General features: G+C 47.1%; 1 protein-coding gene across 1 annotated transcript in view; it reads left to right on the forward strand.

Annotated features, from left to right (window-relative positions):
• DCUN1D5 (defective in cullin neddylation 1 domain containing 5) overlaps positions 1-10,197 on the forward strand; it is a 143,591-nt gene extending 133,394 nt beyond the window's left edge. The window contains exon 9 of the mRNA XM_086935266.1: positions 9,849-10,197. Within this exon, the coding sequence (XP_086791392.1) occupies positions 9,849-9,904 (56 nt within the window). The 3' untranslated portion in view covers positions 9,905-10,197. The remainder of the gene's footprint in view (positions 1-9,848) is intronic.
• Positions 10,198-24,623: the final 14,426 nt, after the last annotated feature.

Genomic DNA, 24,623 nt, shown 5'->3' on the forward strand with positions numbered 1-24,623 from the left:
TTTGGTGTTGGTCCTCTCTGGATAAAAAGGACCAGAGCCATGGTCACAATTGAGTATACCACAGAATTTTGAAGGGAGAAACATTGACTTTAGTGGCTGGAGTTGAATATTAAGTGGTGCATTTAATGATACCTATTTGTGGGGGCGACTACTGAGTTTTAGCTCACTGAGTTTTCCAATGTGGCACTCAACTCTGGCCCACGACCAGAGGTACAAATTTGTATCCCTGGGTCCCATCCTAAATTCCTTTGCGAGAGAGAAGACTAGACAATCTGCCCCTTCCAAAGAACCCAGAGAGATTCAACCTACACTAGTTAAAAATGCCATGTGGCCTCTATATTGGAAATATGTTAGAGGCATATGAGCTGTAGATCATATGCTATGCATAGATCGCCATCTAGTGTTGGGTCAGGGTGCTTGCACTTTGTTTTTGTTCCAAGAAGTCTTTCCAGTGCCGTAGGAGATTCCTCCTTTCAGTGATATGCATAGGCATCGACTCCATCCTTAGATTGTTTTTTTCCGCCATCGGGTTTGGATGTATATTGCTGCTTTCCGGTTTGGCACAGTTTCTCGGACCCATTTGACGTGCAATCCACTACCGTAGACGTATGGTTATCGATCACGGTTCCCTATTTGTTTATCGTCTCGCCTCAAACACTTCGTTCAGAAAACTCGGGGCAGGCCGTCTGGCCTACCCACGCCGACCGTACTAGCAGTCGATGGAACAGCTTCCCTTCAAGTTATATCCCGGTTGTCGTGCTAAATTTCCATGCAACAACTTGCATGAAGTGTGCAACTGCTTCCTGCCCCGGAACACAATGAGAGACTGTGATGCGTTTCGAGCGTTTCGATTGAAGAAGACCCTTAGAGATACAACAACAAAGCAACTCCACACCAGACATCTTCGGTGAAGATTCCGGCACAGAACATCAAGCTCAAGGAGCAGAGGAGGAAGTTGACTCTGACATGGAAGAGGAGCTGGTTACTCCGGGTCAACGTACCCTCAGTAAAAATACCCCTTTGCCCCCTCAACAACATAAAACAAATGCTCTGGTCGCTCCTCTGCCCTCGGGCCAAGGTCGGCACCGACAAAGTTTCCGATGCACCGCCCTGGCTCTAACAGAAAGAGAAGCCTTTCAGCTCAGGCTCGAGCCGACCCCCCCCTTCGGCGCCGAAACCCAAATCCAAACAGTGGTTGTCACAATACCATGGTTGCGGAAGATTCCACCTTCCTCACGGAGAGGCTTGGAGCCGAAACCTTTTGACGCCAAAACCGGCAACTAAAAGAGACACTTTGTCTAAAGAGTCTCAGACCGATACCCCGCCATTGGATCCAAAGCAGAAAAAACATGTGATCAACCCCGAAACTGAACATATTCATGCCACTCTTCCAAAAAACGGAAGATTGACTTACCAGAGGACTACCATATTCCTCTTAAAATGAAGTGTGGGTACTAACCTTTCTCCTCCTTACATTCCACCTCCTTCTCTCACTGATCCCAATTTGATTATCACACCATCAAACTCACCTTCACTTTTACCTGACCCACAGGGTGACTGGGATGGGGACGAAGATCAGACTAGGCCACAGGACATTGACTCTTGGTAGGATTACCATACTGACCCAAATACAAACAATGACCCTGATTTGTAGCCCTCCAGACCCTCCCCACCTGACGATAACATTGGGTACATTGAGCTCCTTACCAGGGCGGCTCAATATTGTGGGGTGGAGCTCCATAAAGAGGATTTCTCTTTGAAACATTTACTTCTTCTCAAAGAGCCACTCCTACATTACCAATGCTAAAAGGCATGTTAAAACACACAATTGAGGTATTTAAAGATCCTGTATGGGCAAGAATTACTCTTAGGGTGGATAAATATAAACCTGCACCCACCGACCCGGTTTACAAGAGAGTCTAAGGGCAGCTTGCCTCTGATGTAGTCTCCAACACTCGCAAGAGAGCCAACTCTCAAACCACAGTTGAGACTCCTCATCCTGGTAAGGAGCTTAATGCCTCGGGTAAAAGAGTGACCCCACGGGCAACAAATCATTGGCGTATTTCCAACGCTCAGCTCTACTGGCTTGTTACGATAAGGCTCATTATGATGGTAGAAAATCTTATACAATATTTACCTATTGAACACAAATTTAAGGCTACCGACCTTATCCACGAAGGTAAACTTATTACTAATACATCCATCAAATTTGCCCTAGACGCAGCAGAGACTGCAGCTCGTGCAGTGAACACCAGTATACTCTTACGCAGGCATGTTTGGTTGAGAATATCAGGCTTCAAGCCAGAGGTGCAAACCTCTATCCTCAACCAAACATTTGATAAGGAGCATTACCTCCTCGTTAGTCTTCCTCGCCACATGACTAACAAAGTGAGCTTCAGCTCTACACCAGAAAACTCCAAAGCAAAAAGTCAGCCTCCCTGGCCGACCCATTACACCCTTGACCTCTATAAGAGGCGGGCCGACCCAACCCATCAGCCTGTTTTTTTAGTTCTGCGCATCATTCTCTCCAGTTGCGTCTTCAGGTAAGTGAGTTCCTGCTGTAGCGGGAGCATGGGTCCTTGGTTGGTGGTCCTGCGCTAGTGGACTCTATGAATTTTTGGACCTTCCCCCGGTCTCTTTTTGGGCACGGCTAGGCTCTGCTTTAGTGGGCCATGGGTCAATAGGGGGGCGAGCGGGGTTTAGGGCTCTGCTAGTTCTGCGCCCTTCTGCCCCTCGCCTCGTGCTATTAGTCACCAGCTGATGTCCCAGTAGCCTTTTTTTTTTTGAGGTCTTGGGCTCTTCTTGTCACGTTTCTGTGTTCGTGTTGCTGGTGTCTTTTACTGTATATCCGCTACGCTCCTGCGTTGGTGGCTTGCACCTTTATGCCCGGTTCTCCATAGGGCTCTGAAGGCGGGGACGGGCATTTTCTTCCGGCAGTTTTCAGCCGTTTTTCGATCCCTGGGGGGCCTGCCTGCTTCCCCCGCAGCTCTGCCTTCCTAGGCGCCCTCCCCTTGGCTGGGTCCCGCTCTCGCGGGCTTATCTTCTGCCGTCCTCGGCGGGTGCCGCTCAACCAGTTTCTGCTCGGCGGGGGCTGGCGTTGGCTCAGGTAGCCGCCTTTTTTCCTGCGGGTTTTGGCCCCTGGTGTCGCTAGCTCTCGGAGGTTGTTTGGCGCGGCAGGATGCCGCTTCTTTCCCTGTTTTTTCTGGTATGCCTCCGTCTTTCGGCTCCTCGCCTCATTCCAGAGGGGCGGGGCCGGGCTCCTCCGGCTTTCCTTAATCGATCAGGAACTGCATGGTCACAGGTTCGGGAGATGGCCCAGTGGGCGGTATGTTTTCTGCTAGTGCTACGCGGTGGCTTCCGGTTGTGGGTTCTACTCCGTTCCCGGGGTCAGGTCTGTTGTTGTTTCCCTTGCCTGTGGCAATGCTGAAGCAGGCGTCCCTCGTGCTGCGAATGCAGGTTCGGACGCGGCATCCTGTGATTCAATGTGATTGTATGTGCCCTTGTGTCATGTAGAGGCTCCAAGTGTGCAAATGTGTATTACTGTCTCTGCGGTCGAGGCGTGTGTGTACATGGGAGCTTGGATCTCCGGGTTTTTGGAGTGTTTTTCTTCCCGGTTGTGGATCCCGGTTTTGTATTCCATTTTTCCCCCCATGTTTTCTTTCATTAGGCGCTGCATTGGGCTGCTGCCTCTCCTGTAGATGTGGGTTCGTGTCCTACTTCTGTCTCACATTGGCTCTATTTTACTTGTGCCTCTGATGGCGCAGGCTTCCGCAGGGGGTAATGGCTGTTCCTACTGTACGTTTTGTTTTTATTCTACCATGGAGCTGTAGCTCAAAGGTAAGTCTTGTGCCTTTGGTGGTTCCTGCCCTCACTGGTCAGGGTTCGAATCCTGCCAATGCTGTCAAAGTAGCCCGAGGTGGTACATTTTCAGGCGCTCTTTTTCCGGCTGTTCGGTTTTTTCCTCTCCCCTGGTCCGTGGTCCCCCGGGCACTTTTCTGGCACATTCGCTTGTGCTCTGGACTTGTGACTCACTGCATCATTGTTTTCCGCTCCTGTCATCTGTGGTTGGCCTCGTGGTCGCGGGGTTCATGGCTTGACGGCTCCTCTCGCCTTTTTCTTGGTCACTGCATTGAGTTGCATTGGGTTGGGTAACAATTTGCATCTGTTATTCAATGAGAGGGTATGTCTGTGGTTCAGCTTGTGCTTCCAGTGTATCTGTGCCCATGTGCCTCTTGCTCGGGGCTGTGTCTGTTGTCAACAGGCTCTCGGTCGACGAGGGTTCTAGTCCTGTCTTGTCGAAGTGTTCCATTTTTTTTATTCTTGATGAGCGTGGGTGCATGTCGCTCTGTTTTTTGTTCAGTGTCTTGTGGCACTTGGGCTCTGCGTGTCCTTAACGCATACTCGCGTGATGTTTTTCCCTGCGGGGTGCTGTTTGGACTCATTGGTGGCCACGTGGTTGGTCTCAGTGGACTGGTTCGTCCGCTGCAGGAGCCTGTGTTCAGCCGCATGGTCGCAGGTTCAGTTCCTAGTGGGTCTTCTCGGTTTTTCATCCCTCTATGTTTGATTCATTGCGTACCAGTGAGTGTGCGCCATGAGTCCCAGATGGGGTTTACATGGGCTTTGATTGTGCACGTGTTGTGCTTGATTCCGTGTCAAACCTTTTTGTTGTGGTGGCCGGGATTTGATGTTGCCTTGTCAGTGCCACCCCTACGTTTCTCTTGCGGTCTGCGTTTGGGGCCGCTCTGGCCCGGGGCGGCTGGTGGGGTCCCTGTGGCTGGTTGCTGTCTTGGGCTCTTGCTCTCTGGGTCGTATGTTTTTCCTGGTGATGCACGTTTTTGCTCTGCTGCCCGCACGCGGGCGCTCTGTGTTCCCTCCGTGGTGGGTTCTGTATTCATCGTGCTTTGACTGTCCCCCTTCTTGGGCTTCCCGTCTCCGCCTGTTTCCGTGGGTGTCCTTTTTTCTTGCCCTGGTGGATCCCTTTCCCACCCTGTCTGCCAGTGGGTCGGGTGGTCCTTTCTGTTCTACCGGGTGGCTGATGCTCAATGGAGTGTCTTGTGCCCCTGGTGTCACCGGCTCTCGGGTGACGTGGTTCTGAGTCCTGTCTTAGTGACCTGGGATGTTCTTTTGCATGCTGTGTTTTGCATGACCTATTGATAATTATTTCGATTTTTCCCGTTCCTGGGTTTTGGCGGCCTTTGCTTCCTCTCTGTGACTCCCTCTTGGTGGTCTTCTGTGCTGATCTATGGCTTGCTCCCGCAGCTTTTTGGGTACTGCGCCTTGCCTTTTGGTCGTGCTTCCCGTCCTTGGTGTTCCTGGGTCCTGTGGCTTTCTTGCCCTGTGTGCCTCTGTCCTCATTTTGGGCTGGTTTGCGCCATGGTGTCGCTGCCTGGGTCTCCTTGGGTTTGGGCTGCCCCTCCTGTGGGTCCATGTCCTTCCCGGGTGCTGGGGACCTTTGCCTCCCCTTGAGGCATGAGGGGGTTCCCGGTCGGTGCCCTGTCGGTTGGTCGGTTTTTCGGTCTCCCTTTCCTTGGCTTCTCTGGGCTTTGCCCCAGCCATGAGGTGCTTCTGGTTGCTCTCCTGGGCGTTTTCTCCCCTGCTTCGTGCTCCGGGGTGTTTGCGGGGTTCGCCCCTGTTGTCCTTTTTGCGCTTGGTCTCTGGTCCCCGGCTTTGCATTTCCTGGGGTCCTTTTTTGATTCCACGCTGGTTGATGGTGCTCACCTGGGTGCGTCTCCGTTGGCGTCCGCTTCTGCGTTGGTCGTCTATGGCTATGCTGCTCTTTGGTCCGTGTTGGAGCCTTTGTGGGCTCGGGGTTCGTGTCCTGCCCCTGCTTTCTGGTTTCCCTTGCTGGTTTTTGTTCGGGCCGGGGGGCTGTCGCTCGATGGTATATTCTGTGCCTCTGGGGCCTCGGCCTCTCTCGGGTCGAGGTTTAATATCCTGCCAGTGATGTCTTATTAGCCGCGCTTGTTGTTTTGTGCCCGGGGGTGCTACTCCCGGTTCTCTTCTCCCTGGCGGGTTCTTGCGTTTTCGGTGTGGCCCTGTTTTTAGTTCCGGGGCCATGTTGACCCGGTGGCTCTCTGTGAGTGTTGCCTTGACTTGGGCTTGTTTCGCCCTGTTTTCTCCTAGGTGCTCGCTGTGGCAGCTCGCTTCCTCCTGGTGGGGCGTTCCTGGGATGGCGGTCTCTGCCCGCCGTGCTGCGTGTCTCTTCCTTCGGGCTCTGTGTTTTTTCTTCTTCTGCTTGGGGTCCTCTGGGTGTGTCCCTGTGGCCTGCTGGCTGTGGTCTTATACTCTTCCTCTCGAGGCTGTGTGTTTGTTTCTGGGTGTTTCATTGTTTCTTTTCACACCTGTACGGAAGTTGGCACCTCTGTTTACTTTTATTGGCCGTTCGCTTCTTTTCTGGTGACTTGGCCTGGTCTCTTCCGCCCTACGGGCTCTGTGGAGGGGCCTCTGGGCCTTCCGCCTTTCTCAGTTGGCTGGTTAGGTTCCCTTGGTGGCCGTGTCTCTTTTGTTTCTTTTCCGGCTCCTTCCTGGGTCTTTTTTTGTCTTGTGCCTGCCTCTGTTCTCTCGTGGTCACGTTCTTTTCCGGGGGTCCCTTTGTGTTGGCCTCCCTTGCTTGTGTTTCTTGGGCTGCTTTTCTCTTGCTGCAGTGGCTTTTTTTGCTGGTCGCTGTGGTGGGGTTGCCCTCTGTGTTATAAGCTCTTGCCCCCCGTGTTATGGGCTCTTGCCCCCCTCTCGCTTTGACTGTCCGTTGGGCTATCTTGGTGGGTTACTGCTTTTCTCTTCTGGGTCTTGTTGCTGTTGGCTCTGTGCAGTCTGGTGCCGTGCATTCTCTATCCTCCTTCGGGTCTTCCTGGGGGCATTTTTCTGGCTGTCCTTCGTGTCTCTGGGATCCGGGTTTTCGGCCTTTCCGTTGTCTTTAGGTCCTGGGCTGGTTCTTCTGGCTCGTGGTTGCCTCTCTTGGGTGGTTCTTCCACTCGTCTGGCATGTTTGTTTGCCCTCTTCCATGGGGGTCCCATTCTGGTCCGTTGGTCTCTTGTGAGTTTCCATGAAGCCGCTTGGCTTTGGTATGTGCTCACTTTGTTAGTCATGTGGCGAGGAAGACTAACTAGGAGTAATGCCCCGGTTACTTACCGGTAATCTTCATTACTCAGAGTATAGTCTTCCTCACCACATGAGTTCCCATCCCTCCCTCCCTGTCTGGCTATCGGCTTCATGTTTCTGCTTGGTGGTTTCAGGCTTATGGGTTGAGCCTCTTATTGAGGTCAGGGGTGTAATGGGTCGGCCATATTTGGAAGGGATGGGAGGCATGAGAGGCTGACTTTTTGCTTTGGAGGGTTCTGGTGTGGAGCTGAAGCTCACTTAGTCATGTGGTGAGGAAGACTATACTCGGAGTAATGAAGATTACCGGTAAGTAACCAGGGCATCTTTTTGGGACAGCGGTTGATACCTCGCTGGAAAAAAGACATGGAGGTCGCAAAGTCCGTCCGTTGCAGTTACCCACCACCATGGGTTCCTTTCGCCCTCCTTTTACAGAGGTTGTTCCAAAACTGTATCCACCGAAAATTCCTCCTCCTCTTACAAGGTAACAACCAATCTCCCTCTTCAAGAGGTTATTTCAGAGGAGGTTTTAGAGGAAACCACAATAAGGGAAGAGACAGGGGCAGCAACTCCTCACACACTTCCCCCGCAAACAGTGACTTCTTTCTGCTACCCCCTAATCAATTCTCCCCCCCCCCCCCCCCCCCCCCCCTCCTGTCCGTGGACGTCTCTCTCAATTCCTACCTTTCTGGAATTAAATCACCTCGGACAAGTTAACAAAATTGATGTACCTCTGAGCTCGCAAAAAATTATAACACTATTATAAATAGTGTTGTAGCAAAATGTCATCCCTAAACAAAGTGATTGCTCACAGGAAATCGGTCCAGTCTAATTGACCTCTGTAATTCCATTTAATATCCAGTGACCAGGTTTCCTTCGGATAGTAAAAACCCAATAATCAAACATGTAGTCCAAAACACAGATATCTATTCTTTCACAGATCTTGATGTCGGCCTCGAACGGAAAATGCTACTTACCTAGTATGCAGCTGTTCTTGGCATATAGAGCTGTAGAGTCCTATGCGCCCACCCGCCTCCCCAGGTACCTTTACCTGTTGCAGGAACATCTTACTTGGATACAATATACATGGATGTCTCTCTTTACTACTCTTACTAACTCCCATCATCACCCTCTGTGGAATAACAGTCTAAGCAGTTGATGCCCATGCGCATGATCACTGAAAGGAGGGGTCGCCTACCTCGTGGCTGGAAAGACTTCTTCGAACAAAAACAAAGTGCAAACATCCGGACCCAACACTAGATGGCGATCTTTGCATAGCATATGACTCTACAGCTCTATATGCCAAGAACAGATGCATGCTGGGTAAGTAAAATTTTCCATCTTTAGTTACTATTTAGCGGAAGTTGTACCTCAGCAACTGAGGCACCTTCTGCTGTTTTGCTTACGTTTGATGGTTTTGATATCCTACTAGTTGATGTAAGTCCTTTAGTGGAGAAGTGTGGCTCAATGGTTAGAGCGGCAGACCCTGATGCAGAGGTCTAGCCCGGGACCAGGGTTCAATTCCCCGCCTCGGCGGGTCTTGGGCTCAGAAATTCCACGGACCTGATAATTCTTGCCTCAGTGCCTATTCCAATCATGGAGTCCCACTCTGCAACTCTGGGCAATAGCTTGCTTAATCTCCACAACGGCCCCCACAGCGCTAAGGATGCCTGGCCTCCACCTTGGGGGTGCCCAGGAGTGGACGCCTCACAGGGAAAGCCAGGATGGGTTCCACAGCAGTATTCGTACAAGCGCCTTGAGACCCTTGCGGGTGAGTAGTGCGCTATACAAGTATCAATTTACATGATTTTAAAGATAAAACTCTGTTGGGATTATGATGTGACTGATTTATGTTTATCATGTCACGCTATTTCTGAGTCTCTAACTGCCCACCACCACTTCCTGGAGTAAGCTTTGACTGTTGGCTCTAGTTTCCCAGAGAGAGACCTGTCCAAAAGAAATAACATGACTATTTAATTGGATTTAGTTCATACTGTACCTTCAGATCCCAATGGTAAATAACAATATCCAGATAGGAATCCGCCCACAAACTAGTGACTGTCCAGGACCCCTGGTGTTGCAATTTATGATCACATTTTCATGATCAAAAACATTTGCAGTGTCCACTAAAAACTTTCAAAAAGCACTTAAGTCACAGCGTTCAGAAACACTTGCAGCAGCTTGGGGCAAAGCCGCAAAGTCGAACAGTCTTCGCTTGTGTACATCGAAACCATGTAAATCGGGACTGGGGCGTTCACTACCCTCATTAGACTTGAGCCTCTTTTCCGTCCTACTGGGAACTGCTGCATAACTACAGCATATGATGTGACCAAAAGGCGGGTAGCAGCACTCTCTAAAATGGTTTAATAATTGTTGGATATTAGATTTTGATCCAGATCAGTAACATTCCATAATTCTGCATGCTGATAATGGAGAACCTCTGGAGCAAGGACAGTTCAGTTTACCTACTTGGACAATGGTTTGCCTGTTGATTGGTTAGGGCAGTATGTATGTGTTCACTGGTCAAATGGACTAAGGCAGTATCTTACTTTCAGATTATATAAACGGAATTAAGACTGTTTTTATCCAGGTTATTTTTTTCAAACCAATGTTCTGCCTCAGCTTAAAAATATGAACTATGACTGCAGTAAATAAATAGAGGCCTTTCCTAGAAGTTAACAGATAAAAAAAAAAAATTCTCTAAAAATATAGTAAAAGCATAATCTATATATATATTTTTTTCTTAATTGCAGGGCCGGTACTCCTTGATGAATTTGTTGAATGGCAGAAAGTTCGGCAGCCAACATAGCAAAAACAATTCTGCAAATTTTGAGCCTTTTCAATGCCCATTGAGTCACAAAATAGTATGAAATGAGAAGGAACCGAAGATCAAACTTTCATCCTTACTGAAGACTTCTCATGGCATTTTCCTTTATTTTAAGGAGCTGAAGATTTCCTATTGCATATGTGATATGGGCATTGGAACTACATCCTCTTTACAGACTGAACATTTGAATTTTTGTTTTGAGTCTAGTGATGCTTACAACACATTTCAAAACAATAAAGATAAAGATTTGCAACAAGGTCTACAAACTGAAGTCATCCCCTGAGCTTCGTGTCTATTTTTTTTCTCATTTGGATGCAGCTAGAAGTATACATCTTTACAATTAACATAGCTGTTTCATGAAGCACCCTTATTCCTGTCAACGAAGGATTACCATTTTTTTCTTCAGAAGTCTACTTAATCCATTTTGCCGTCCAGGTTACCAAATATACTTTGTGCATCTCTCTAAGTCAATGAATGCTTTTACTCTTACATATTCTTCACCATTAATTAAATGATTTTTTTTGTCAGTGGTATACACATTGTTTTAATAGTTACTTTAGAATGTATTTGTTCTCTTGTGGGATCCTTTTCAATCCAAGTGTAAGAACCATTCCCTCTGTTGGAGTGGTACCTCAAACATTCTAAAACAATTCTATTTTACAGGGCTTCTTTGCCAGCAATGTATTATTTACATAGAAACCAACAGCTATGTTCCTTAATGTTACTGGCCCTTTAAAATAGCATTGCAGGGAGAAGGCTCTTTACTCTTCTCTGTTAAAGGAACTGCTGAAAGACCCACTCACCATCCTCTTGGAGAGGTAGGCCATTTATTGTTTTGATATAAGGTTTTCTTTAACATAAACTGCTCAGCTCTTTCTCACCCAATTCCTCCGTACTGGTTTGGAAACCTTTCCGCAGCAGTAGCACTACAATGTTGCCAGCAGGTGACAATCAATTAATCAGGGGGCTTTTAAAGCGCGCTTCTCACCTGTGAGGGTCTCAAGTGCTTGGGGGAGTGGGGGGGGCTGCGCGGTGCAATGCAGCTTCTGGTCTTGAGGCTCTTACAGAAGATGTGCAGGCTGGCAGAACCTATGATGTTGACTGGAAGCTCATTCCAGGCCTTCCCTGCGACATAGGCTACAGCTTTGACTCTGCCTACCAAATAGGATTTAGAAATCTGAGTGCCACTGGGGACACTGGTGTCCCTTCTGTTTTTAGGTCTCGCCTAGCAACGCATCTCATGCGGTGCTCGCCTTGGCGAGACCTATTGTTGTTGGTTTGTTGGCCGAAGGGGGACAGGAGATGTGCACGCGTGCAGAGGACAGGAGGTGTGCACGCGTACGTTCATCTTCTGCCCCGCGCTTTCACTCTCACGGCGACAGCTTTTTTTTTTGCTTTCAATGATATTTGTACATTTACATTAGCTGCGATCGCTGCTTTTTTCTCTATTAGATGTGTGCATTTATATAGCACAGGCAGGGAAGACAATAAGTGAATTACAAATATTTGCAAACTATTGAGCAGATGCGGTCCCCAGCTGCCGAGTTGAATGTCGGCAGCGTGCAGGGAGGTTACAGTGCCAACGTGCTCACTGACGTGCTCACTGATTAGCTGAGCCCTCTCGCTCCCCACCCTTATCCCTTCACAACACTACCTACCCTCCCCCATCACTTCTACAAGACTGCTGCGTTTTTTGCGACTTTATTTAAATTACAGTTCGTATACTTCCTCTGTGTGCCCTCATCCCTCCCATAACAGTACATGCCCCCCCCCCCCCAAATCCCCTTACAAATCACTATCTTTAAAAAAATAAAAAAATTAAAAAAAAATCCTTTCAATGACCTTTGTGCGGGCAGGGGAGACAATAAGTAATTTACAAAAAAAATGTACAAAATATTGAGCGGATGGTGAGTCTCGAACAGGGGGTCCCCAGCTCCCTTGTCAACAGCTTTCAGGAAGTTTACAGTGCGAAAAGGCTCACTGATTTGTAGTGTCATCTCTCCCTGCCCAACTCTATTTAGCGGATACACTGTTATACCGCAAGCTCGCCCCGAACGTATTGAATCACTTAATAGTAATTTTGAATTTTTGTCAGGCTCCCTTTATTACTGTGGCAAAATTGCCTGTTTTCTGTAAGTTGCGTTCTAGCCCGGAATATATACCTCCTCGAACGCAACTTACAGAAAGTGACAACAAGCAAATTTGCCATAGTAGTGACACAAAACAGGTGTTGCCCCCCCCCGATGTTTTGTCTCTTCCCCTTGTTGCTTTGCCTAACCCCCAACCTCCTTTGTGTTGCTTCTGTTCCTGCAATTGCTTGCCGTCACCCACCCTTTTGCTTTAATGTAAATTATGGAGTGGACTTAATCCACTTAAGCAGGAAGGATGGTTTTAGATATTGGGTCCGGATTGTAGAGGCAGTTCTGGTGTGTTCCCAAAATAGGATTACAAAAAAGTTTCCCCGGGAACGATATTTGCCAGACGAAAAAAGTGTAGCCTTTTCGTCTTCCTTTGGTGCTGTTATGAAAGCTCCATGGCTGCCACATTTTTCCAAAGAGCGTTGACATTCCTTGATTGGAATGTATTTGAAGAGCGGTGTGAGAGGTAAGTGACAGTTGCATTTGTGGAATATTTGAACACGGATAGCTTGTTTCATTAAATATCTAAATTCATTCATATCTGTAATCATAATTTTTGCGGCAACAGAAGATCTCGGTGCTAGTTTCATTTGCAGGGAAAACCGAACTTGCTGCTGTGAGCAGTGTAATTGAAAAAGTATTTTTACTTCCCTTACACTAATTTGTATAATCGGTCGCAGTTAGCCACACCATAATCGCATTACAAAATAAAACAAGCATTTGCAATGCAATAGCAGTTGGGGGTATTGTAAATGAGTGCCTTTTAGTTGTCTTGAGAAACCCGCAAGTAATGTGTAAACTCACACTTTATACTTTTAGTCGTTATTTAAGAAGCAAAGCTGGCAGTAACTGCGCCCCTTTTACTGCCAGCCTTGCTTCTCGTAAGTAAGTACCATAAATACAAAGTGCATGTTTATGCACTGCTTGCACGTTTTCAAAACGCATTAATAAAAGGCATTGTCATTTATAATGCCAAAAGCTAAAACTCTCAAATGCGAGACCTATTGCATTGCAAATGCTTGTTCTGTGTCTCATTGGCATGGGTCTGAAGTTCTCTATGCTTATTGGACTAAATTCCTCAACATTTTTGATGGTGACTAGATCAGATGTCTCTTAATACATCTGGGTTTAAGCTCTTCATTGAGGGGTTTCTGGAACCTGTTCTGGCTGCCTGGGAGAAACTTTCTGTCATCACTCTACACTAAAATTCTAGTGGGCCAAGGTTTGTCTTCGGAACTGAACCCAAATTGCTTTTCCTTCGCACCTCCAGATGGCAAGATGAAAAATCTGGACTTTATGGGCTGACCATTCTTTACCTGCGGCAGGCTTGCATATATATATATATATATATGTATGTATGTATGTATGTATGTATGTGTGTATGTATGTGTGTATGTGTGTATGTGTGTGTATATATATAGTGCATGTCACCTGTTGCCTGTCCTGCACTGTTTATGCTGTGTGGGAACAGATATTGTGGGAACTGATATAACCTAGTTATTAATCTTTCAGGGCACCATCAAATGCCTTTTTCTTAATTGGTCAGTGACTGTTTGGGCGCCTTCCAACAAATCCTGAAGTGCTATCTAGATTCTGGAGACACTGACTTGGTCCGTGGGCACGGCTGTCATGTTGAGTCTCCATACCTGGATGCATTCCAGTGGCTCCTCAGACATGCCCTTTTATGTTGCATGAGTATTGGGGAGAAGGCTGACTTCATCTTGAAACACCTGAAAAATTAGTATGTGCGGTTTGCTTGCTGGACCGTGTTTCACCAGTGAGGCAATGCCACCAGCATTATAGAAGTTTGGAGACTCTGGCACAACCCTCATGGCAGCACCAACCTTAGCCGCTGTTACACGCACTCCAACAGAGCACTAGCCTCTTTTCTGGCATTGGTGGATGTAGGAGGCGCCATCAAGAGATGCAGCAGATCTAGCCCTATCATGTTCTGCTGCTTGAACCTTCTTTTTATCTGCTTCTACCCTTTCCTTCTTCCCCTCCTCTCCATTGGACCACTCTCCTTAAACCAAGATGTTCTATGTTTTCCTTATTCCTTTCCAGAACATGGCCTTGTAATTGGCTTTCTAGAGCTAGAACACATTGGCACTAAGGACTTTACCAATGTGCCACCCTGAGACAGAAAGTTGTATGACTGTTAACCTTCAACCCACTGACCATTACTTTAGGGAGATGCATCAATCCTGTAAGATATAAAAGGGATAGTTCAGCGAAACCCAAACCCTCTTTTCATGGAAAGGAACATTCAAGAACACTCTGAAACCAAGGGTATATTTTCAAGATGTATTTGAAATCAAACTATTCTAGTGCATACAAGGTGAGTAATAACTAATATAGAACCAAGCAAACTAGTGACAACTAAACTTCTCAGGAAGGTAAATACTAAAAATCATGAAACTTGTCATGAAGCTTATTTAGATAGTTTCCCGCCCTACCTTACTTTCAGCTAAATAGGCTAAACTTAGCACCAAAAGAGGCCTATTTTGGTTTTGTTGCTCATAAGAGGATAGCAGATGCGTACTATCTCTGAAAACTCTATGCACAACAACTTAACATTGTCTGCTATTCTCATCTGCAATTGGGCATGCAAGAAAGCTGCCCAAGTCGAGGCTAGGTGCACAACACTGCAGCCTTCTGCAAAGGAAATTGATTACCGCTCTTTATGGCCCTGTTTGCTCTTGTCTGGTACTAAGTTTATGCAGTATTGGGGTATCTTTAATAGATTCACATGCCTGACTCATTCCCCGTCACCGAGGCAGGAGTCCCACTCTAAAATACAAAAGTAGTGCCATAAATAGTAGGCTATAAAAGAAAAACCTGAGGCCTAAATCTTTATAGTGAAACGAACCAAAGGTCAGCTCCAACCAATCACCTATCTACATCTTTATAGTAAAAAGAACCAAAAGTCAGCTCTAACCAATCAGCTACCAGCACCCTCTAGAGCCTTCGGCAGAGGCAGCTCTCCTCCGCTCAGATTTTCACCGGATGTCGTGTGGAAGTGAGTGCCACTCAGTTTTTTTCTCTTCAACTCTTAGAATGTCTGACAGGAAAGCTCTATTCAGGTCCTGTGATAAGAAAAGGGTCCATGTTGATGACCAGCATTAGAATTGCATTTATTGCCTTTATCCGAAGCATGAGACCAAAGACTGCAAGATCTGCCGTACTTTCCCTACCAAGACTCTTCGGGATAGAGAGGCAAGACTGCTTTTATGGCTTAAATCCTCTTCGGCTGAGGAGGAAGACCGAGCCTCTACTTCTAGCAATAGAGCTAGATCTCATGACAGCTCTTCTAGTGAGGGAAGAAAACACCACAAATCTTCCCATGATGTCACTGACCCTTTACAGAGGTCACCTAAGCTTTCCTCTGGGTAAACAGTCTCCACCCTCTACATCGGTCAAGGAGTCTAAGAAAACATCTTCTACAAAAACTGTGAGAAAAGGACATATTAAGTTTGTCACTTTGACGCCCTCGTCGATGACTATTTGTGTGACCTCTGCCCCATCGTCAACAGCAACTGTCTCGACGACTGTCATTACCTCACCTTTTCGGTCTACCAGAATCTTAATCAAAACTAAATCTAAGTCTGTTCTTGAAGAGTCGTCTAATCCATCGACTGCAACATTGACCGAGCCTCCACCGTTGGAGAAGGCGCTAACCTAGACTAAGTCTACTACATTGTCAACGTCTGCCCTGTCTATGATGAGTCAGTCGACAACGGATATACCAATTCAGGTCAACGAGTCAACGGTGATTACTAGATCTTCAGTCGACGCCCATGTCGTCTGGAATTTCCCAACTCAAGACTTTCCTAAGGCCCCTTGCGAAACAGGATTTTAGTAAGATTTCTATGCTTCTGTCTTCACACCTCTTAGAAAATTACCTAGAAGATGATGATTATGAGGAAGAGGACGATGAGGGACCTTGTGGCTTAACATCAAATGTCAGGATGACGATGACTATCAGGAACAATATTATCAGGAGCAACTGATGGTTCCACGTCATAGGTATCAGTTTCACAAAAAGGAGTCACGCCAGAGGGAAATGAGTCGCCTTCCTCCAACGCTGATACAGGAGCTTCAAGCTATGCTGGTGGATTACAGTCAAAGTTTTCCCCCTCAGCGTGCTGTCTCAGAAAATCCACCTCCACCAGAGGCGATTCCTGATCCTTTACCTGAGCTTGATGCTCCTTTTACAAAGACTCATCCTTCTGGTTCTTCGGATCAGGTGCAGCATGACACTTCCTCCTCTAAATACGAGGTTGAGGGCGAATTACCTGACCATGTTCCCATTCTGTATCCCTGGGACGAATATATAATGCCAATGCCTTCTCCGCCTCTTCCGCTACCCTATGATTCTCCTCCTGAGGAGCTTTCATAATGTGATGCAGCGGGCGGCCGCTAGATTCCAACTGTCTGTTACTGTCGAACAGACAGATTGGTCTTCACTCCTTGAATTCATGTAAAAAAACAATCACGAGAGTTATACCCATCCATAGACTACATCTGGCAAGAGGGTGTCAAGATAATGAAGATGCCTGCATCCATCCTGGCTGTGCTTCCTCGCAAAGAGAAGAAATACCGTGCCCCTAAAAATAGCCCATCTTGTCTTAGAGGTCATCCACGACCAGATTCAGTCATTTCGGCGATCAAAGAATCCTGCAACGACTATCACCACGCCACCTGACCAGGAAGGACGTCGTCTGGACCTCACAGGCAAGACATTTTCCTCCATGGCAGTGGCCTTTATTCGAGCGGCTAATGCGTTAGTAATTATCGGCTGCTATGATCGACAAATGTGGTCAGATATGGCGGGTCTCATTGACCTCATCCCAGAAGACCATAGAAAGGAGGCCAGGAAGATCCTATTGGAGGGTGAACGTGCTGCCTCAGAAACAATAGATTGTGCACTGGACATTGTTAACACCAATTTCCGTCAACTTGCTGGAGCTGCAGTGCTTAGATGCTAGTGGTGACTTAAAGACCTGCAGTCCAAACAAAGATTCTTGTCCTGGCCTACGATGGGGATTCTTTGTTTGGGAAACAAATTGATGAGGCCCTGCTAGCTATTAAAACTGACACTGATCTCACCAGGGCACCAACCAAATTACCCTCCATATCCGTGGGCGCAAAGATTTAAACCTATGCGCACAGGTGGCAACAATTACTTCAGACCTATGGGTTCTGGACCTGGTCACCAAGGGCCACACCCTGGAATTTCTCAAACGGACACCTACTACTCCGCCCAGGGTTCCCCCTTGTCTTATTATTCAAAGAAGCCTAAATGATGCTCCTCAAGAAAGCGATAGAGAAGGTTCCATAATCTCAAAAAGTAACAGGTTTCTATTCTCGTTTCTTCCTGATCAGAAAGAATTCAGGGGAATGGCGACTGATTCTAGACCCCCGCAAGCTCAATAAATTCCTCCGAAAAGCAAACTTTCAAGATGGTCACTCTTTCCGACATTTTAAGCTGTTTAAACTAAGGAGATTTTATGACCACTCTGAATATGGACGACTTATTTCCACAACCCTAGCCACCCCAAACATCACAAATATCTCCGGTTCACAATGGCTGGCGCCCATGTTCAGTACAAAGTGCTTCAGTTTGGCCTGAAATCAGCACCAAGAATTTTTACGAAGTGCTTGGCACCAATGGCAGCAGCATTGAGATCTCAAGGAATCCAAGCGTTCCCTTAGCTGGACGATTTGCTGCTCAAAGGTCCTTCAGAACACAAAGCCAACATTGCCACAGCAACCTGTCTCCATCTCTTCGCCTCACTGGGGCTGACGCTCAACGAGAGCAAATCCAGTTGCATCCACTTCAAGTCATTCCTTTTCTCGGAGCGACACTAGACACGGTCCAGTGCAAAGAATTCTTGCCACACGACCACCAAATTAGCCTCTAAAAATTAACCTGTCATTTCATGAAGGTCGGTTTCTGTCTGGATGTTTGCATCACTCCTGGGGATGTGCTCTTCTGCAATAAATCTCATACCCTTGGCACTGCTGAAAATGAGGCTTCTTCAGGAAGAACTACACCTTCAATGGCAACATGCCTTGGGGTCTTTCGAAGATTCCATCAAGATCACGCCGTGCATGATAGATTTTCTGCATTGGTGGTCACAAACAGCGAATCTGGCCCATGGTCTCACATTTCTGCAAACCATTCAAGACTTTGTCTTAACGATCGACTCCATGGAGGGATGGGGAGGTCACCTGCAAGATTTACAAATTCAAGGAAAATGGTTTCTAGTGCAGAAACAGCGAAATATCAACAGACTGGAGCTCTGCGCCATCGTTCTGTCTTTGCAAGCTTTACTCCCAAGGATTGTGGGCTCCTCAGTGCTGGTCTGTACTGACAATACAACCAGCATGTATTAAATCAGCAAGCAGGGACAAACAAAATCCATTATGCTTTCGTAGGAGGCACAGGAGTTATGGGAGTGGATCACGTTCCACAAGATAACCCTGAGAGCCGAGCACGTCAGGGGTCTCCACAATACTCTGGCGAATACACTGAGCAGGTCCCAATCAGTCTGTCACGAGTGGTAGCTGGAACAGGCGCAGATAAACAGAATTTACCAGGCTTGGGGCATACCAGCCCTGGATCTATTTGCAACGAGGGAGAACAAGTAATGCTGATATGCCAGCAGGTTCCCTCAGCAGGGCTCAAGGGGTAATGCCCCGTCCATGCGATGGTCAAGGATTTGTGCATAGACTTTTCCTCCGAAAGATGAAGCTAGAGGCTTGCCGACTAATTCTGCTTGCCCCCCTGTTGGTCAAGACAGTCTTGGTTCCAGGAACTTCTGCTATGGTCTCAAGCCAAGCCCATGTTGTCATGGGACAGAGGCCAAGTGCTTCATGTGGACCCACGGTCGCTGCAATTTGCATGCATGGCTCCTGATTTCTTAGATTTCATGGACCTCAACATTTCGCAAGACAGTCGTAAAATTTTGGCTAAATCTCGTGCTCAGAGCACAATCGACTTATCGCCTTAAATGGAAGCGATTTTGTTGTTGCAAAGCGAATAACGTTCACCCAGTTCAAGCTCCTGCGGTACAAATCCTCCCTTATTTGCTTTTGCTAGCCAAATCTGGGCTTACCTTTTCATCTGTCAATTTCCATCTGGCTGCTCTTTCCAGATTCAGAAAATGCGGTAAACTTCCTTCTCTCTGTTCGTCCTCACTTGTCAAACCATTCATGAAAGGACTTTTTCGTGCATTCCCTCCGGTGCGAGCACCTCCTCCATAGTGAGAACTCAACACTGTTCTAGTGCAATTAATGAAACGTCCATTTGAACCAATCCACAAAGCTGATCTTAAATTCCTCACTTGGAAGGTCGCCCTTTTACTGGCTCTGAATTTCGCAAGAAGGGTTAGTGAAATCCAAGCTTTCACTATTAAGGAACCCTTTTTACATTTTACTCAGGACTATGTAATTCTTCGAACAAACTGTAGATTCCTCCCTAAAGTACTGCCTCCATTTCACCTGAATGAACCGGTAAAGTTAAGAACTTTCTTTCCCAATCCATCCAATCCAGCTGAAAGAGCATTACACGCTTTGGATGTTAAGCGCTATTTAAAATTCTACTTACAAAAGACTAAAGATATCAGACGTTCAGAACTGTTAGTGGCCTATGTTCAGGCAACACTTGGAACTTCAGTGACGAAGGCTAGTCGCCAGATGTCTTGCCTCTGCTATTCATTTCTGCTATAAAAAGGCCAACACAACTCTACAAAGGAAAGCCAAGGCACATTCTACCAGAACTGTGGCAGCTTCTACAGCATTGTTTGCTAGAGTGACTAGAAAATATCTGCTGTGCTGCGAAATGGAAAAATGTTCACGCGTTCACAAGGCATTACTGTCTTCAATCTGCACAACAAGAAGATGCAGCGGTTGGACAGGCTGTCTTACGCCATCTTTTTCTCTTAAGGTCAGATTCCTATAGTTTTTTCTTTGAAGTTTATCTTTCATCGTTTTCTCTCTTTCTGTGCTGGTATATTTATTTCAGTATTCATGCTCCTATGTTTCACAGATCATGTGTTAATATGCTTTAAAGACTAACATTTATTTATTTATATATATATATATATATATATATATATATATATATATATATATATATATCTCACGGTTTCCACCAGTTTTCGCCAAAGAAACCACGCACTCCGGGGGTCGTTTTCGATTATTTTATTTCAGGTTCGCAACAGACGCGTTTCGGCGCTCCGCCTTCCTCAATGTTAAAACTTGCAGGGACTTGAGCTGGATGGATATATATATATATATATATATATATATATAAAGAATTTCCTCTCCATCTCCAGCGCAGAAATCAAGCCCACCAGTCGGACATCAGGGGAACCACTTTAATCAGCAGGTACAGCATTACCGGTTTCGACCCTCACAGGTCTTAATCATATGCATTTCTGAGAGGCAGGTGATTAGGGTTCAAATAGTTTTTAGTTTCACCAAAAGTGAAGGAGGACTTGCGGGCAAGTTTCAAATCCAGTTTATCGTTTTGTTTGTAACTTACACTTTATTATTTCGCGCAGTTTATCACCAACCTCCGGATATTTCCCGACCTTTCTCCTCCGATTTTTAGCTTTAGTGCTCATATTTCACAGTTATTGAAGGTCTCTCCTTCGGTTGGGTTGTTAAGCACTTCCGGACTACATGTCCCATCATCCATAACATGCGCTAGTAGTTGCCCCACAAAAGTCATTTCTTTCTTTATTTAACGTTATTAGTAATTCCGCTTTGGTATCCTTCCCTGCGCACACTGTTCTGCCAGATGCCCACTGTTCTGATAAACAGTGTGGCGTCCTGGTTTTCTGTCCCCCGGGGTCAGACTGTGCGGGAATGTAGTATCCCACAAACCTTGGCTGTCAACAAGAAAGGCAGGATAACACTGGCCCGTAGACCTCCTAAGGCTTGGTGGCAGCGCCTCCCGCATACCCCAGTGGTGCTCACTTGGCTCAATCCATCCCTCCAATTGCGGGTGCAGCCGGCGGGTTCTCCCTTTTAAATGTGTCCATAAACGAAAACAGAGTTTGATGAAGGGACACCCAGCCTGCCAGGTCGTGGCTTGTTTGGAGACGTCACTGCCTATGCACAGAAAAGAATTTTCCTCGCCATCTCCAGGGCAGAAATCAAGCCCACCAGTCGGACATTAGTGGAACCACTTTAATCAGCAGGTACAGCATTACCCTCACAGGTCTTAATCATATGCATTTCTGAGAGGCAGGTTTTCTCTCTTTCTGTGCTGTTATATTTATTTCAGTATTCATGCTCCTGTGTTTCACAGATCATGCTTTATGTATGTGTGTGTGTGTGTGTATATATGTGTGTGTATGTATATATATATATATATATATATATATATATATATATATATATTTGTATATTCATGTTTTATTTCTGTCTTTTTAAAATGACTTTATTTTCTCAAGGCTTGGTCATTGCAGTTGTTTTCAATGTTATGGATGTAGTTTAGGAGTTTACGAACACTTGGCTCCCACAATCCGCTAGCGACAGTGCATTTGGCATACTGCTTGCTACTCTGATTCAGGCATGTGAATCTATGAAAGATACCCCAATACTGGATAAGAAATCAAGTTGCTTACCTGTAACTACAGTTATCCAGAATATTGGTATCTTTCATAGATTCACATGCTCCCACCCTCCTCCCCATCGAGTCAATTCTCAGTGAATTTGGGATACTTACTTCCCACTTGTGCTAAGAAAATCTGAGAACTGCCTCTGCAATAGTGTTCTAGAGGGTGCTGGTAGCGATTGGTTGGATCTGACTTTTGGTTCTTTTTACTAAAAGGATGTAGATAGGCTACTAAGATTTAGACCTCAGGCTTTTTCTTTTTAGCCTACTACTTGCTTATGGCGCTACTTTTGTATTTTACAGTGGGACTCCCGCCTCGCCGACTGGGAATGATTCAGGCATGTGAATCTATGAAAGATACCAATACTGGATAACTGTAGTTACAGGTTAGTAACTTGATTTCTTATCTCAATCCCATTGCACACTGTTCCTAGTTTATAAATTGTATCTAAACATTTTTGAACATTTTCAGAATGAACAATTAGCAGGAAGGCCCTGGTACAGTTTCACTTGCACTTAATGAAACCTTGCCTGTTTTTAAAAAAAAATAATAAATTAGATGTTAAGTTATCAGTGTCTATGAAACCTTGTCTATTTAAAAACTATCACTGATATTTCAGTCCTTACCAAACACATGAATATATTCAAGGAAGCTTACTTATCACATTGCAATTAATAACTATAGGAGTAAATGTGTATTTATAATTGACACTTATACCTAAAAAAAATCCAGCATATATAATTCAAAAAGGGTGTCTCAGGGATTCTGCTCCTACACAGAACTGTACATAGAGACTTGGAACCTCAGTAAATTAGGGTGTGCCAAAACTCACCTTAGTATCCAAAATCCCCTACCAGACTAGCAATCAGTGTCTCAGTGGTTCTTACACACCCCCAATGATTAGATAACCCAGAACATGAACTTAGAACACCTCCGGTCACATGGAACACATGAACACTCTTTCGTTATACTAAAATATCAGTCGAGAAGTAAATGAGGACACGTGCAAGTTTGAAATATTTATTTCTAATGCTGTGTTCTCAGGCGCAGTATCAATACTAATACAAGCAAATATATTATAAGCAACAAGGTTATCAGCATAGTTACTATTCCATAAAATACAAAGGGAGAAAGCATGATAAAATGCTAAAGGGAAGAAGGCTAAATTACACCCAAGTCTTACCCTCCCTTGCTAGTATATTATATTTTATGTAAAGGTCTCTTTGGGTTTTAGCAGGGCGGCCCGATACCTCTGGTCTTAGTAGAAAGGGATCACATCCTCTTCTACACCAACTCTCTGCATGCGAATATTCATCAAGTGTGTGTGCATGCTGGGGCGTGGCTTAGCAAGCCACGATGGCGGCTGTGTTTTGCTGAGGCTCTGCGATCGGGCTAGCATCCTGCCCGATTCCAGAGATCGCCGGGAGCCTCAGCCTTCAGAAATGTCACCCGAAGTGCACTCACACCTAGGGGCACCTTCCAGGTGGGCCGCGGACATTGCTGGAGTGCAACACCTGAAGGAACAATATCTCCTGCCGGAGCGGTGCGCCGAGCCGCAAAATGGCGCCACTGAGCCCTCGTTCCTGGATCGGAGGCCCGGAGAAGTGAAACCAGCCTGAGGCCGCGGAGATCCTGGCCGGGCAGCGCGGCCTGCCCGCGGAAGCGTATTCAGTACCGGGCTCGCCCCCGAAAACTCGCATCGGCGCGCAAGACGGCGGCCGCCGTCCGGAGCTTCACTCCACCAGCGTTCCTGCCCGGCCGGGTATCTGACCCGACTACTGCTCCAACCGCCGGGGGCTGAGGGGCACCGGCGGACACATCACCTACGCGGCGCCGGGACCTTCCGATGACCGCAACGTCTCCTACAGGCGGTGAGTGTCTGCCCTCCCCCCAGGGACCCCAACAGCCTCCTGATTACTCTGTGGCCTTCTAGAGGACACCTGCCACCTCGTCCCCTGGGCAAAGGGGCAGAAGGGCCAAGACGCACCTGGCACCACAAGCGGCTTTGCGAATCGGGTTGCCTATCCCTAACATGGCGCCCATGAAGTCCTGGATGCCGGGCTCGGCGCGAGCCTCCTCCTAGGAGCGGCAGCGTTCCACCGGGACTGCGGCGGTGGCACGCCACAACAAGGACAACCTACCACTGCCCCGGACCCTGAAGATCCTACCGCGTGGCCCTCTGCCCCACAGACTGGCATATAGACTACTCCCTGCATCGAGGAGGGAGAGGCGAAAACCAGCCACCCACACACTGCCAGGCTACGGGCGGCGAGAAGCCCCCTCTCCCGGAGTGCCTAGACAGTGGGGGGAGCCTCCTGCTGATACGTGCCTGTAGATACCCGCGTAGCCCCCTCGCTACACCACCGAAACTACCAGCGACTGCAGACCGCCGGTGCGCTCCGGACCTGGGGCGCCCCGCGGCGAACCCAGAATCACCTCGGCTCCAACAAGGACTACATACCCGACCCCCACTGGGTTGTCGTCTGCCCCAACGAACTGGCAGTTGACGACCCGCTGCTCCAGGACCCCACGACGACGCGGTGCCCTCTCCCTCGGGCCAATGGGGAAACCGAAGGGCTCGCAGGTGACTGCTGTCCCTGAAACGGCGAACGAGAAAATGCCGCACACGAGGACCTGGACACAAGCAAACACGCCACATACGGACCCCACATTATCGGCGAAACTGGATCAGGTGTTGGCAGCTATTGAACTATCCCGACTCTCAATGGAGGAACGATTGGGCATCTTGACGACTGACATTAGCCTGATCCGCGTTGACCATCGTAAGCTGGCGGACAGAGTGAAGGAGGGAGAGCGGATTGTGGCCACGCTACAACCCACAGTGAAAACGCATTTTTCTCTATCGAAAGAGCCCACAGGGTCCCCTCCCGGAAACTCAAGCCAGGTCTCCCTCCACGCCCCATGCTGGCT

The sequence above is a fragment of the Lissotriton vulgaris genome, chromosome 8, assembly GCF_964263255.1.
Source record: "Lissotriton vulgaris chromosome 8, aLisVul1.2, whole genome shotgun sequence".
In the NCBI taxonomy this organism is placed as follows: Eukaryota; Metazoa; Chordata; class Amphibia; order Caudata; family Salamandridae; genus Lissotriton; species Lissotriton vulgaris.